General features: G+C 35.0%; 1 protein-coding gene across 6 annotated transcripts in view; it reads left to right on the top strand.

Moving 5' to 3' along the window:
- Positions 1 to 12611, top strand: part of CWC27 (CWC27 spliceosome associated cyclophilin) — a 302723-nt gene that overhangs the window by 17683 nt on the left and 272429 nt on the right. For all 6 annotated transcript variants that reach the window (XR_006679578.1, XM_045285120.1, XM_045285121.1 and 3 more), the window contains exons 2-6: positions 1672 to 1768; positions 6011 to 6123; positions 8295 to 8438; positions 10967 to 11065; positions 11759 to 11862. Coding sequence is in view for 5 of the 6 variants with exons in the window: in XM_045285120.1 (XP_045141055.1) it covers positions 1672 to 1768; positions 6011 to 6123; positions 8295 to 8438; positions 10967 to 11065; positions 11759 to 11862 (557 nt within the window). In the remaining variant the exon portion in view is untranslated. The remainder of the gene's footprint in view (positions 1 to 1671; positions 1769 to 6010; positions 6124 to 8294; positions 8439 to 10966; positions 11066 to 11758; positions 11863 to 12611) is intronic.

Raw genomic sequence — 12611 nt, 5'->3', positions numbered from 1 at the left:
CTTATGCACCCATTTGTCTTTAGCGATCGTATCAGGGAGGTGAGCACACAATGATGTAAGTTTTTGTTCTTTGATGCCTGATAACCGATCCCTTTGGCACATTGTGATCATGCAGGCTGGTGTGCTTCTTCCATGTGGGCTTTGTTGCTTCTGAGCTAGATGACCGCTTATTTATCTTCAAGCCTTTAAGACCCCAGACGCTATATCCTCTGATAGTCAGGCAACATCAGCTTTCTTCACCATATTTGCTTATGCATCTGCTTTGTCTTCAACGATTGTGTCTGGAAGGTTAGCATCATAGACTGGATTTCATCTTGAATCCTCTTATTTGTATCTTTTAATGACCCTTTGCTTTCTTCATGAATGATGTTCTTGATGTCCTTCCACAGCTAATCAGGACTTATGTCATTAGTTTTCAATGATTCATATCTGTTCTTGAGATGTTCTCGAAATCCAAGTGGGATAGACTCAAGGTCCTATTTTGTTTTCATGTTCTTCAGCTTCAACCCGATCTTACATATGAGAAATTGATGGTCTGTTCCATAGTCAGCCCGTGGCCTGATTTTAGCTGATATTGAACTTCTCCAGCATCTTTTCCCACAGATGTAATCTGATTTCTGTGTATTCCATCTTGAGAAACCCCCCTCTACAGTCTCCTTTTGTGTTAGTGGAATCGTTTTTTACAATGAAGAAGTCAATGGCCTTGCAAAATTCTACCATGTAATCTCTGGCTTAGTTTTTACCACCAAACCCATATTTTCCAACTACTGTTCTTTCCTTTCTGTTTCAACTTTTGCATACTGATTGCATGTTTGATCAGTTTCTGACTAGAGTCTTTATGAGCTGATATAAAAGAAGCTATCAAATGATTGTTTGAGTATTCACTATTAAAATCAAACAAACCAATAACAACCAAAAAACTCAGTTGCCATTGAGTCAATTCTGATTTATAGCTTTCCTATATGATAAAGTAGAACTGTCCTGTGGACTTCCAATGCTGTAAGTCTTTACAGGAGTAAATACCTTCATCTTTCTCCAGTAGAATGATTGGTCGTTTTAAACTGCTGCCCTTGTACTTAGGAGTCCAATGTATTCTACTATGCCACCAGGACTCCTTGTACTTATATCCTTGCTGTGCCACATTTACAAAGGAATAAACTTAATCAATAATCTTAATCTAAATCTGGCTTTTGTACCTTATTAAAACGATGGCTTAAAACTACCACCTATCCATACTATTTTAGTAAGTACAAAATCCACAATAACATGGTTTTAAATGAGCATGTAGAGTGTTTATATGTAAAAGTATAATTATGAAATTGTTTTAATATGTCATAATTTTATAGAATCATTGGTTATCTAATTTCTTAATTTTTTACCCCCGTTATTGAAACAAACATATTTTATCTGTTTGTTTTTTTAAACAAACAAGTTTTATCTGTGATTAAAGGAGGTACATGTTTATTTTCTTAAATCTTAAATTATTTTTTTAAATGTTATGGGAAATGAGGTGTTGCGAATTTTTTTAGTTTTGTTGAGTATTAACAACAAAAGTCATGCAGTATTTTCAACTTGTATTTAAAAACTTGATAATGAATGCCACAAATGAATTTCCATTCCACTGAATCTCAAGCGCATTGATAATGTAACAATGTAATATTCTCTCTACAGGTTTTGTTGAAAACGACAGCTGGAGATATTGACATAGAGTTATGGTCTAAAGAAGCACCTAAAGCTTGCAGAAATTTTATTCAGCTTTGTTTGGAAGGTAACTATAACTCTTTTTTTATTTAGCAGGATATATTGTTGTTAATTTAACAATAAACTGCAGTGTATTTTTCACAGCACTGAAAAGATTTTATATTGATATGAGTGATATGATGTTGAGCTACATGTCAGGAAATTGGGAGAGAGGAAAACTATTTTCCAAATAATCTGTGTACTTTTAAACAAAACAATATATCTCATTAAGGAATACATTGACTTTTTGGTCTTCTTTACCAGCTTTTCTTTCTTTCTTTCTTTCATCCTCTATTATGAGCATTCCCCCAAATTACCTCTAGTTCCATATTCTCTTCACTGTTCAGTTTTTCATTTCATCTCAATAAACTTCAACCGTATTTCTTCTCTTCCTAGTTCTAATTTTACATTTCTAATTCTCTAATGAACATTTGTATGCACTCAAACCCACGACAGTCAGGACCAAGTACTAGTTGCTGTCGAGTCAGTTCTGACCCATATTGACCCCATGTGATACAGAGTAGAACTCCATAGAATTTTCCTGTTTAGAGCTTGATGGAAGCAGATTGCAAGACCATTGTTCCAAGGCACCTCACCAGGCTGTGTGTGGGGTGTGTTTGTGTGTGTGTGTGTGTGTGTGTGTGTGTGTGTGTTTCAAACTGCCAGTGTTTCTCTCAGTAGCTGAGCACTTAAATTTTACCACCCAAGGACTTCAAGCTCTAACTAAACTAGAAAAAACCCCAAACCTAATCAATTTATTTCCCAGACTCCTTCCATCTGTATGACAGCAGTTACCTCCTACCTTGTCTTCCTCTCATTATTAGTCATTATACCTTCTTATATATTCATTAGTTATCTCTGTGCCCTCTTGTGTATAACAGTTTGGGATTTGACCCCATACACAGCTTGACGTCCCACATTTCTCACTGTATATCTCATTGCACCCACCACATGCTTTCAACTGACCATTATTTTGACTTCTTCGCAGTTCTTCCCTGTCCACTTTCACGCATAGCCGCATACAGTTCTCCTTTCTGGAATGCTCTCTCCTTTCTTTACTCTTCAAGTCTTTCCCAGTTTTTGATGTCTGCTTAAAGTGGAACTCTCTCCACAAAGCCTTCTATCCAGCCTTCAGGGATATTATTACCTATAGCATATATATGTGCATGTGTGTATACATAAGTATATGTACATATATGTGTATACCTACACATACATATATAAATGTATGTATAAATATATATGCACATCATACACACATATATGTCTGTACATATTTACATTTGGATTCTCTTAGTGACTATTTTTGAAAATTTTACAGAATTATATGTTCGCCTGTATGTTTTCTCCTTCAGAATATTCTCTTATGGAAATTAAACATTACACACTTTTTTGGAGCTTGTTTTTGAGTTTTTGAATGCATTGCACCTAGTTTTGAATATCATCAGGAGTGGCAACTCATTGTCATTCAGATTTATAAAGGAATAATCTGGGTTTTGTATTTACCATAATAGTATGACTTAAAAGTTGCCACCTCTATAGCCATACCATTTTAGTAAGTACAAACCCAGAAATCAATTAAGGACGTTCATTTGTAAATTAGAAATAGTTTGGTATGTAGAGAATATTTGTTAGATTCTGCCAGACAAAATTATTCAGTCTTATGAAATGGTATTTTGCCATAGAGGCAAGCTGTGAAAGATTTAAAAGCAACCAGTAGTAGCGTATAGTAAAAGATTTCCAAATAGACAATTATAATAAATACAAGGCTTCCACACCAAGCCCCCTGCCGTTGTGTTAATTCTAACTCAAGCCGACTGTTTATTAGGCTTCCTAAGCCACAAATCTTCCGTTTATTAGGCTTCCTAAGCCACAAATCTTCACAGGAGCAGCAGCCTCAGCCTTCTCCCCAGACCTGGTGGTTAGCAGCCCAATGCTTATCTAACAGCATCACCGGGACTCCTTAATAAATACCAAAGGTCTTCAAAAATTCCATTTTATTTGTATTCTAGTTTCCACAAATCTTTGTATTCCAGTTTCCACAAGCCCTTTACTAAAATTATGAAGGGAAGGTTCAAAGAATAAAAAAGCACTTAGACTCCCCCTGCCAAAAATAAGGCCTCAAAAAGAAAACAGACAAGACATCTGCAAACACTATTATTAATAATTGCTATAGCAGGCAGGATGGAAATAGAGCCAGACAGATCGTTCTGACAAAGATTCCTCATATAGCTGTTAACAGAGCTGAGAATCACAGGAGACACAGGAAAGCCAGACTTGTTTTTGGAAAGAAATTTTAAAGAATGAGAAGCTCAAAGTTTGCAAAGTGAAAGTTCATAAACATTAGAAAGACTGAATTGTAAATTGCAATCTATAACCAGGTGAATGGAAGGACCAATATAACAATGGATCTGGATACAATATAACAATGGAAAATAAATGTTCTTAAACAATGTTGAAATTCAGTGACAAAATATGTGTATCTCCGTTTTGAAGAAGAACCATCGGAGTGCACAATTCAGTGGCATTTTGTACATTCACAGTATTATACAACCATCCCTTCTCTGGTTCCAAACATTTTCATCACCCAAGGAAAACTCTATGCCCATTAAGTAATCACTCTTTGTCTCTTTTTGTCTTAACCCTTGGCAACCCCTGTGGATTTAACTATTCTAAATAGATTGCATCTTTCACTTTACATAATGTTTTTTAAAGCTCATCTATCTTGAAACATGTATCAGTACTTCATTTCTGCTTTTTTATGACTGAGTAATGTTTCATTTTATGGATATACCACATTTGGTGTATTTGTTCATCCCATCATAGACATAGTTTGCTTCCCCATTTGGACTTTTGTTGTTGTTGTTACTGAATAGTGTTGCAGTGGTCAGTCATATGTCAGTATTTGCTTGAATACTTGCTTTTAATTTGTTTGGGTACATGCCTAGAAATGGAATTGCTAGATTATGTAACAATTCTATGTTTAATTTTTTTGAGGGATCTCTAAACCATTCACGCCCAAACTTTTTTAGCCTACCATTCCCTTTAAGAAAAATGCTCAGCACTTCCCCTGGCAATGAAAATTATACTATAGCCCAAGGTAAAGCTTTTGCAGCCCCTGCTGAGTGGTTTTGGCATCCCTTAGGAGGCAGTATCCCCAACTTTTGGAAACTGCTATAAAATGGACCATTTTTCATTCCCCCCAGTAATGTATGTCAGTTTTCATATGAATTTCCCTAGTGACTAATGATATTGAGCATCTTTTCATGTGCATATTGGCTATAATTGCTACTTTTTAAAATAAAAATTTTTTATCTAGTGAAGCTGTGATTTTTGTGCTTCCACTTCTACTAAATTCTTTGCTCTTACTTTACTTCTTAAAATGTCATGTTTTTACCATACCCAAATAACTTTGTTTTGCTTCCTGCAGTCTCCTGATGTTCTGGGTTTCAGGAGATTGTCTATGGCGTCTAATGTATGTTCACAAGTCCCATATTATACACTTATCTATATATATTAGTTATTTTTCCAACCCTTTAGCAAACAGTATCTAATTGAACTCAGTTGTATATTGTTTTATTATTTATTAGTTGTGTCTTGAGAGTGTGCAGATGTGCAAGATATATGAGGGTAAGTCAAAGTGTTTTGCTACTAGGATTCCAGTTCAACCTGTATAGGTTTCTTCCAAATGAAACATGTTTAAATATGTGTTGGTGATCAGTGGATGGCTCCAGGCAGGTTCTTTCAGTAATACACTTGTCTTATTCTTCTTAAAAACAAAACAAGCAAACTCACTGCCATTGAGTCAGTTCTGACTTAGAGTCACCCTATAGAACAGGGTAGTCTGTACCTTTTGGGTTTCTGAGAACTATCCTATGGATTATAGAATGTTGAGCAGTAACCCTTACCTCTACCCATTAGGTGCCAATAGCATCCCCCAGTTGTGATCACCAAAAATGTTTCCAGATATTTCCTGGGGGACAAAATTGTTCTTATCCTTCCAGTTGAGACAACTGATCTATAGCTAAACTCGATATTTAATTTTGAAAACTGGATTCCAGAGTTTGAAATCATCATGGAAATAATAAGTAACAACAATACCGGCTTCTATAGGAGAAATATGTGCTATTTTGAGTAAATCTAGTAAGGAAGAAAAGATTTGAGTTTGGAAATTGTTAACATTCTGGAAAATAAAAATCTTGTACCCCTGGTTGTATTAACTCTGATTACTATAAACATTAAGCAATTCTTTTTTTAAATTCTTTTTCAGCTTATTATGACAACACCATTTTTCATAGAGTAGTACCTGGCTTTATAGTCCAAGGAGGAGACCCTACCGGCACAGGAACCGGTGGTGATTCTATCTATGGAGCCCCGTTTAAGGTGAGGTTGAATAATGGTTCATTTGCAATTAAACTTTGACAGCTTATCAAAAGTTATTGTATGACACAGAAGAAAGAAAACAATTCAGAGTACTATGTACAAAAGCGGATTCCTGACACATCCGTGGGATTATACAGAAATAAGAGCAATGCTTTACTCATCAAGCAGTTTTCTCTGAGTTGTCTCAAGCTAGGCTCCTGTGCTAGGTTGAATTCAGATGGAGATAAAGATGTTCACGAGGAAAAGGTTAGAGAAGAGTATAAGATATGTTTGCCTGTGTCTGACTCTCTGAACTCTATGGATAGGAAGGTATGTTTTCACAACTTTACATATGCTAATTTATTTTAAAGCACCTTATGTAAATAAGGCATCTAATTCATTTTAAAAAAAACACTAGCACAAAATGCATGCTGGAATAGGTACAAGAACAGAAGGAGGAAACTTTTTTTTAAAAAGTCAGTAAAAGCTGCATTAATCAAAAATATCTATGATTTCCTATCTCCCAACATATACTGTATGTACTTGCGTATAAGCCGAGTTTTTTCAGCACAATTTTAATGCAGTTTTTGTGGTAAAATTAGGTGCCTCGGCTGATATTTGGGTTGGCTTATACTTGAGTATATACGGTAACTAAGAAGAAAATGAGCTAATGTGGATAATATGGTTAGAATAAGAGAGGGTTCAAGTAAAAGCTAAAAGCTACACTTTTATGAATTTGATGGCATGTTCTTTGAATGAGGAAACATCAGTGTTTTTAAAATATAGGAGTTTTGAAGGCTTTGTGTTTATACTAATTGTTTATACTAATTTATACTAATTTGTGTCTAGCATATCCTTTTATGTTTTCCTGGGTCATGGTGTGATTGGTAAGAAAGATATTTCACTTACATGCTTTAATTTCCAGATGATAATGGCCTTAGAAAATGTGGAATGACTTTTAAAATCTCAGCTGTCATAGTTAGTGACGCTGTTTTATATCCTTCCAGGATGAGGTATATCATGACTTTAGAGCTTTTGTCTAGTAGGAAACATTCCTGGATTCTATCCTATGGTGTAACAGAGAAATCTCTTAGATAATTCCAACCTAATGAAATTTTTTGCTTTAGTACTTTAGGATTATATAGTTATTTTGTAAAGCATTAAAATTAGGTCATTTCTAATTAAACATAATGTAACCATTTCCAGACAGTTATGATTCTTTGAGTATAGATCTCTTGAGAATCATTTGCTAATGACAACTCCCTTTAAGAAATGAACTGGTGACAGAAGATGACTGTATTAGAGGTCAGTCCAGTTTCAGGTGTGGATAGAAATTCTGTTAAGACTAAAAGACTAGAGAATATGTTATGTAGCCCTTTCATATCCAGAAAGAAAACAAAAACAAAAAAACAAAATAACAAAGCCTATTGTTATTGGGTTAAATCTGACTCATAGCTGCTTTTTAGGGTAGAGTCGAGCTGCCCCATAGAGTTCCCAAGGCTTAAGTCTTTCAGGAAGCAGATTGCTGCATCTTTTGCGTGTGGTGTGGCTAAGGCTTCAAACTACTGATCTTTTGGCTGGTGATTGAGCATTTAGCCCTTGTGCACCAAAACTCCCATGATAAGAAAACCACTGTGGAAAGGTTTACTTCTGCTCTTTTGAGAGTTGGCAAATGGGAGCCGTGTTGGTTCAGAGAAGATTCCACTTAGGACTTTAAGAAACAAATGTGATTACATAATATTGCCACAGTAGATTGCGTAAATTAAAATGCAAGATAAGTACAATTGTTTATGGAAATATAAATTGGAGGCAGGAAGGGGCAATAGTTCAAGATAACCACAAATAATGGAAGGTTCTGAAACCTGAGATGACCTTGAGGGATATGAAGAACAAAGAAATAATACTTAGAAAGCCATTCCCTCTTGTGTGGGTCGGCAGCTTTCCACAAAACAGGATAAATTAAAAATATTCAAATATAGAGCATATATAAAGACTAGTTAAATCAAGTGGAATGGCATTGATAGGATTATGAATATTGGATTTGCTTACACGTGAAGAACAGCTAAAGAACAGTATTTCAGTTTTAATGAAGTTGTTTGGGACCGTGCTGGTCAGTTGAATGACTGATGAAATATGAACAGTGTTAGTGTAATGGAGGTTATTCACTAAAGCTTTTCTTTTCTATGCCTCAGGATGAATTTCACTCTCGGCTGCGTTTTAATCGGAGAGGACTGGTTGCCATGGCAAATGCTGGTCCTCATGATAATGGCAGCCAGTTTTTCTTTACATTGGGTCGAGCAGATGAACTTAACAATAAGCACACCATCTTTGGAAAGGTCAGTGTGTAGTTATCTTCAACTGTGATTTGGTTTATTACCTTATTCTTCAAGCTTTTATGATCTACACTTGATCAATGTATCTTAAGGACTGCCTTCATAAAAATATGCCCTAAAATATTTATCATTTTACAAAGTGATAGAATGAGTCATGAGTTCTTTTAAATGTAAAGTCAAAATTGTGTTGATAATGAAAATTTTTACTGGAAATACATTGAATAAAAATCAGAATGCAAACCAGTTAAGTTGATCCTGACTCAGTGAGTTGCATGAGTTTTACGGTAGGGGATTTTCATGCTGTTAACATTTAATGCCCTATCAAGTAAAGTTCTTTCTAGAATTTTAAATATTACTAAAAAGGGAGTCATTCTTTACCCTTCCCCAAATACGGTTTCATGTATTTTAAGTATTTGCCATGTTATACTTGATTAGTGTATTAGCTCCCTCTGCTGGCTCAACAATAATGATTTCCCCGTAGTGTAAGCAACTTGGATTTTGTGGTGATGGAAGGGAAAGAAATAAGATTAGCCTAACTTGAAAATTGCTGCTTTTTAAAAAAACTCTTGACAATTGCGTCAAATATGACTCATAAGCACCCTATTGGACTGGGTAGAACTACCCCTGTACGTTTCAGAGACCAACGATTTATGGGAATAGAAAGCCTTATCTTTCTCCTGCAGTTAGGATGGCAGTATTGTTGCTTACTACTTAACATGGGTTAAGAAATCTACATTGGCACATTCTTCCTAGATATCCTACCATAGACAATCTGATGTTCATAGAAATTTTCATATAATTAAAAAAAAAAGAAGTACATATATTATAAATTGGTGCCATTGGGTATCATTTTTAAGTAATTGATACTGCATAACCTGCACATTCGAGACAAAGTATACCATTGTTGTTACAAGTCAGAAGGGATGCCAATGTTGACTCTGTATATTTGATATTTTCTTATCTATAGAAGAAGGATGATGATGGTAGCTAATTTTATGATGCTTGAGAGGATTAAATTGAGATGAAGTCTGCAAAGCCCTTACTAGACTATTATTTTTATTTGATTTTTCTGTCCTAAAGTCTAAATTTTGTATGGTACTCGAAGACAGAGTTGTCACTCAGTAGGATACATTTTTATTTTTAATAAAAACCCAAACCAAAACTCACTCCCATCAAGTCGATGACGACTTATAGTGACCCTGTGGGACAGAATAGAGCTACCCCTGAGCTTCTGACACTGTAGCTGTTATGGGAGTAGAAAACCTTGTCTTTCTCCTCTGAAGGAGCTGGTAGTTTCAAACTGCTGACCATTCAGATCACAGCCCAACATGTAACCACTGTACCACCAGGGCTCCTTTTGAAATAAAAGCTGCTGTGAAATATATATTGGACATTTTCTAAAGTTCATTGAATGCTTGAATTCCAGCCATACTTTTTCCCCCTTAACAAGAAATTGCTTTCTTTGTATTATTAAAGGCATATACCAGTGCTCTTTAAAAAAAACCACATAATTTTATTGGGGGCTCTTATAGGTCTTATAACCTTCCATACATCTTACAGCTCTTATAACATTCTATCCATCAATTGTATCAAGCATATTTGTAGATATGTTGCCATCATCATTTCCAAAACATTTTCTACTTGAGCCCTTGGTATAAGCTCCTCTTTTTTCCCCTCTCTCCCTCACCTTCCTACCCTTGTGAATCCTTGATCAATTATATATTGTTAGTATTATTTCATATCTTACATTGTCCATTGTCTCCCTGTACCCACATTTCTGTTATTTGTTTGCTTAGGTTTGGGGGGCTATATATCCAACCTTGTGATGGGTTCCCCTTTTCTCCCCCTTCCCCCTCACTGATAATTCCCCTTATAATATTGCTACTCCCAATACTGTTCCTGAAGGGTTTATCTATCCTGAATTCCATGTGTCCGAGAACTCTTATCTGTATGAATGTGTATTCTCCGGTCTAGCCAGATTTGTAAAGTAGAACTGGGTCATGGTATTCAGGGGAGGAAGCAATCAAGAACTAGAGGAATGATTGTGATTTGTTGGTGCTATATTTCACCTTGGTTGAATCATCCCTTCCTTATACCCCTTCTGTGGGAGGATATCCAATTTTCTACAGATAGGCTTTGGGTCTCCACTCCAAACTCCTTTGTTCTCATCAATAGAGTTATTTGTTTTGGATCCTTTGATACCTGATACCTGATCCTATCAACACATTCATGATCACACAGGCTGGTGTGTTTCTTCCATGTGGGCTTATTTGCTTCCCTGCTGGATGGTTGCTTGTTTAACTTCAAGTCTTTAAGGCCTCAGATGCTATATCTTTTGACAGCTGGGCACCATCTACTCTCTTCACCACATTTACTTAGCACGCATTTCATCTTCAGCGATCATGAAAAGGAATATACTCTTATAGAATGATGTTATATTCTTCTTTAGTTATTTAAAGATATTAACAATTTTTTTCTCAATTAAAAAAATGAATGCCATACTACCTGCAATGTTCTTTCTCTTGTAATAGGTGACAGGGGATACAGTATATAACATGCTCCGATTGACAGAAGTAGACATTGATGATGAAGAAAGACCACGTAATCCACACAAAATAAAAAGTTGTGAGGTAGGAGCATTATTGTTATGAAATGCAGCACTTAAAGGGTCACTTAAGGCGGATGGTTATTATGAAGGGTTTCCAAAAATTTGTGGAAAATTTCACTATCTTTCAATTGCAATTTGTCCACGAACTTTTTGAAGTCCTCTTGGGTTTTTAAACTATTGAATAGAGACTTTATTTATACAAATCAATAGTATAACTTACAGTTTGTCTTTGTAACTTATTCAGCCACTTCTGTGTAGGTTTTTTTATTTTATTTTTTTCAGAGTAGTGGATTTAAAGGTGAGCCTTGAGCTGATAATCCAATGAACAAAAGTGGAAAAGTAGAAGCATTAGGTTCCTATAGCCTAGGCGACTGGGGATGGCTAATTTATAGTAAACCTTCCTTGAGGAGGACTGGTCTTTGAGAGCATTTGATCTTCAGTCAAAACTCCAGAGTTTATTCCTCTTACTGTATGTCATTTAATTTTTATTGAATATCTTCTCCTTTTATTAAATGGGATAAAATCTTTCTTACTTAGTGCCATGTAAGATTAATGAGGAAATGCAATGAGGGTTTGTAAGTTAAATACTTTATGCAGTAAATTTATATATTACACAAACAATGGTTATGTGGGGCAATGTATACCCTAATATCATGAAGGTTTTCATGAAATTTTAAAAAGTGGAATAATATTTTAAAAATATTTCTTTTTTTAGGTTTTATTTAATCCTTTTGATGACATCATTCCAAGGGAAATAAAAAAGCTGAAGAAAGAGAAGCCAGAGGAAGAAGTAAAGAAATTAAAACCCAAAGGCACAAAGTAATTAGAGTTGAGAGACTTTGCTTTAGCTTCAAAAGCAACACTAAATTATTTAGTTCACTTGATTTCCATGCATACCCATCGTTTACGAATGAGGGAAAGCCAGTTAGAACCAACAGAATATATGAATTGAGTATTTTCTTCTAAATGAGTTTTTTTTTTGCATTCAAGCTATAAAAAATATTGTCTCTGAAGTCCTTAAGAAATCTGTGTTAAGTATGCATTTTGTATCTTCAATACCAAATATTTATATAGCTGGGTTATTAAAAATCCTTTTTGTTTGTTTTGAAATTAGTGTATGATCAGTATGAATAACATGGAAAGTAAGATATAAAGGATATTTTTAATAACTGCATATTATGTCATTTGTTTTATATAATTTATTTACTTTTTCATCACCTTTTTGTTGCTTTTAAGAAGCCTTGATGGTGCTTTGGGTTAGGTGTGAAGTTGCAAGGCAAAGTTGCTGGTTCACACCACCAGCTCTCCCTGAGAGAAAGCTGCCTGCTTCTGTAAAGGGTCACACTTTCCGAAACCCTGTACAGGTGACTGTGAGTGGTAACTGACTCTATTGCAGTATTTGGTTTCATTTCTATTAAAAAGTCCCTTATTATAAATGTACTCATATATAAAATGTTTCTGTATTTTATCTCCTAAGGAGAGCTTCTTAAAAGTAGAAAATTGAAAAAATAAGTTTCAATATTTTATAGATCATATCCTTCCATTATTTTTTCTATTAAAATTGTAGT

This window comes from Echinops telfairi, unplaced genomic scaffold, assembly GCF_000313985.2.
Source record: "Echinops telfairi isolate 266 unplaced genomic scaffold, ASM31398v2 ScPeMD7_7469;HRSCAF=8507_1, whole genome shotgun sequence".
Classification (NCBI taxonomy): domain Eukaryota; kingdom Metazoa; phylum Chordata; class Mammalia; order Afrosoricida; family Tenrecidae; genus Echinops; species Echinops telfairi.
This window is presented reverse-complemented; position numbering and strand designations above follow the sequence as displayed.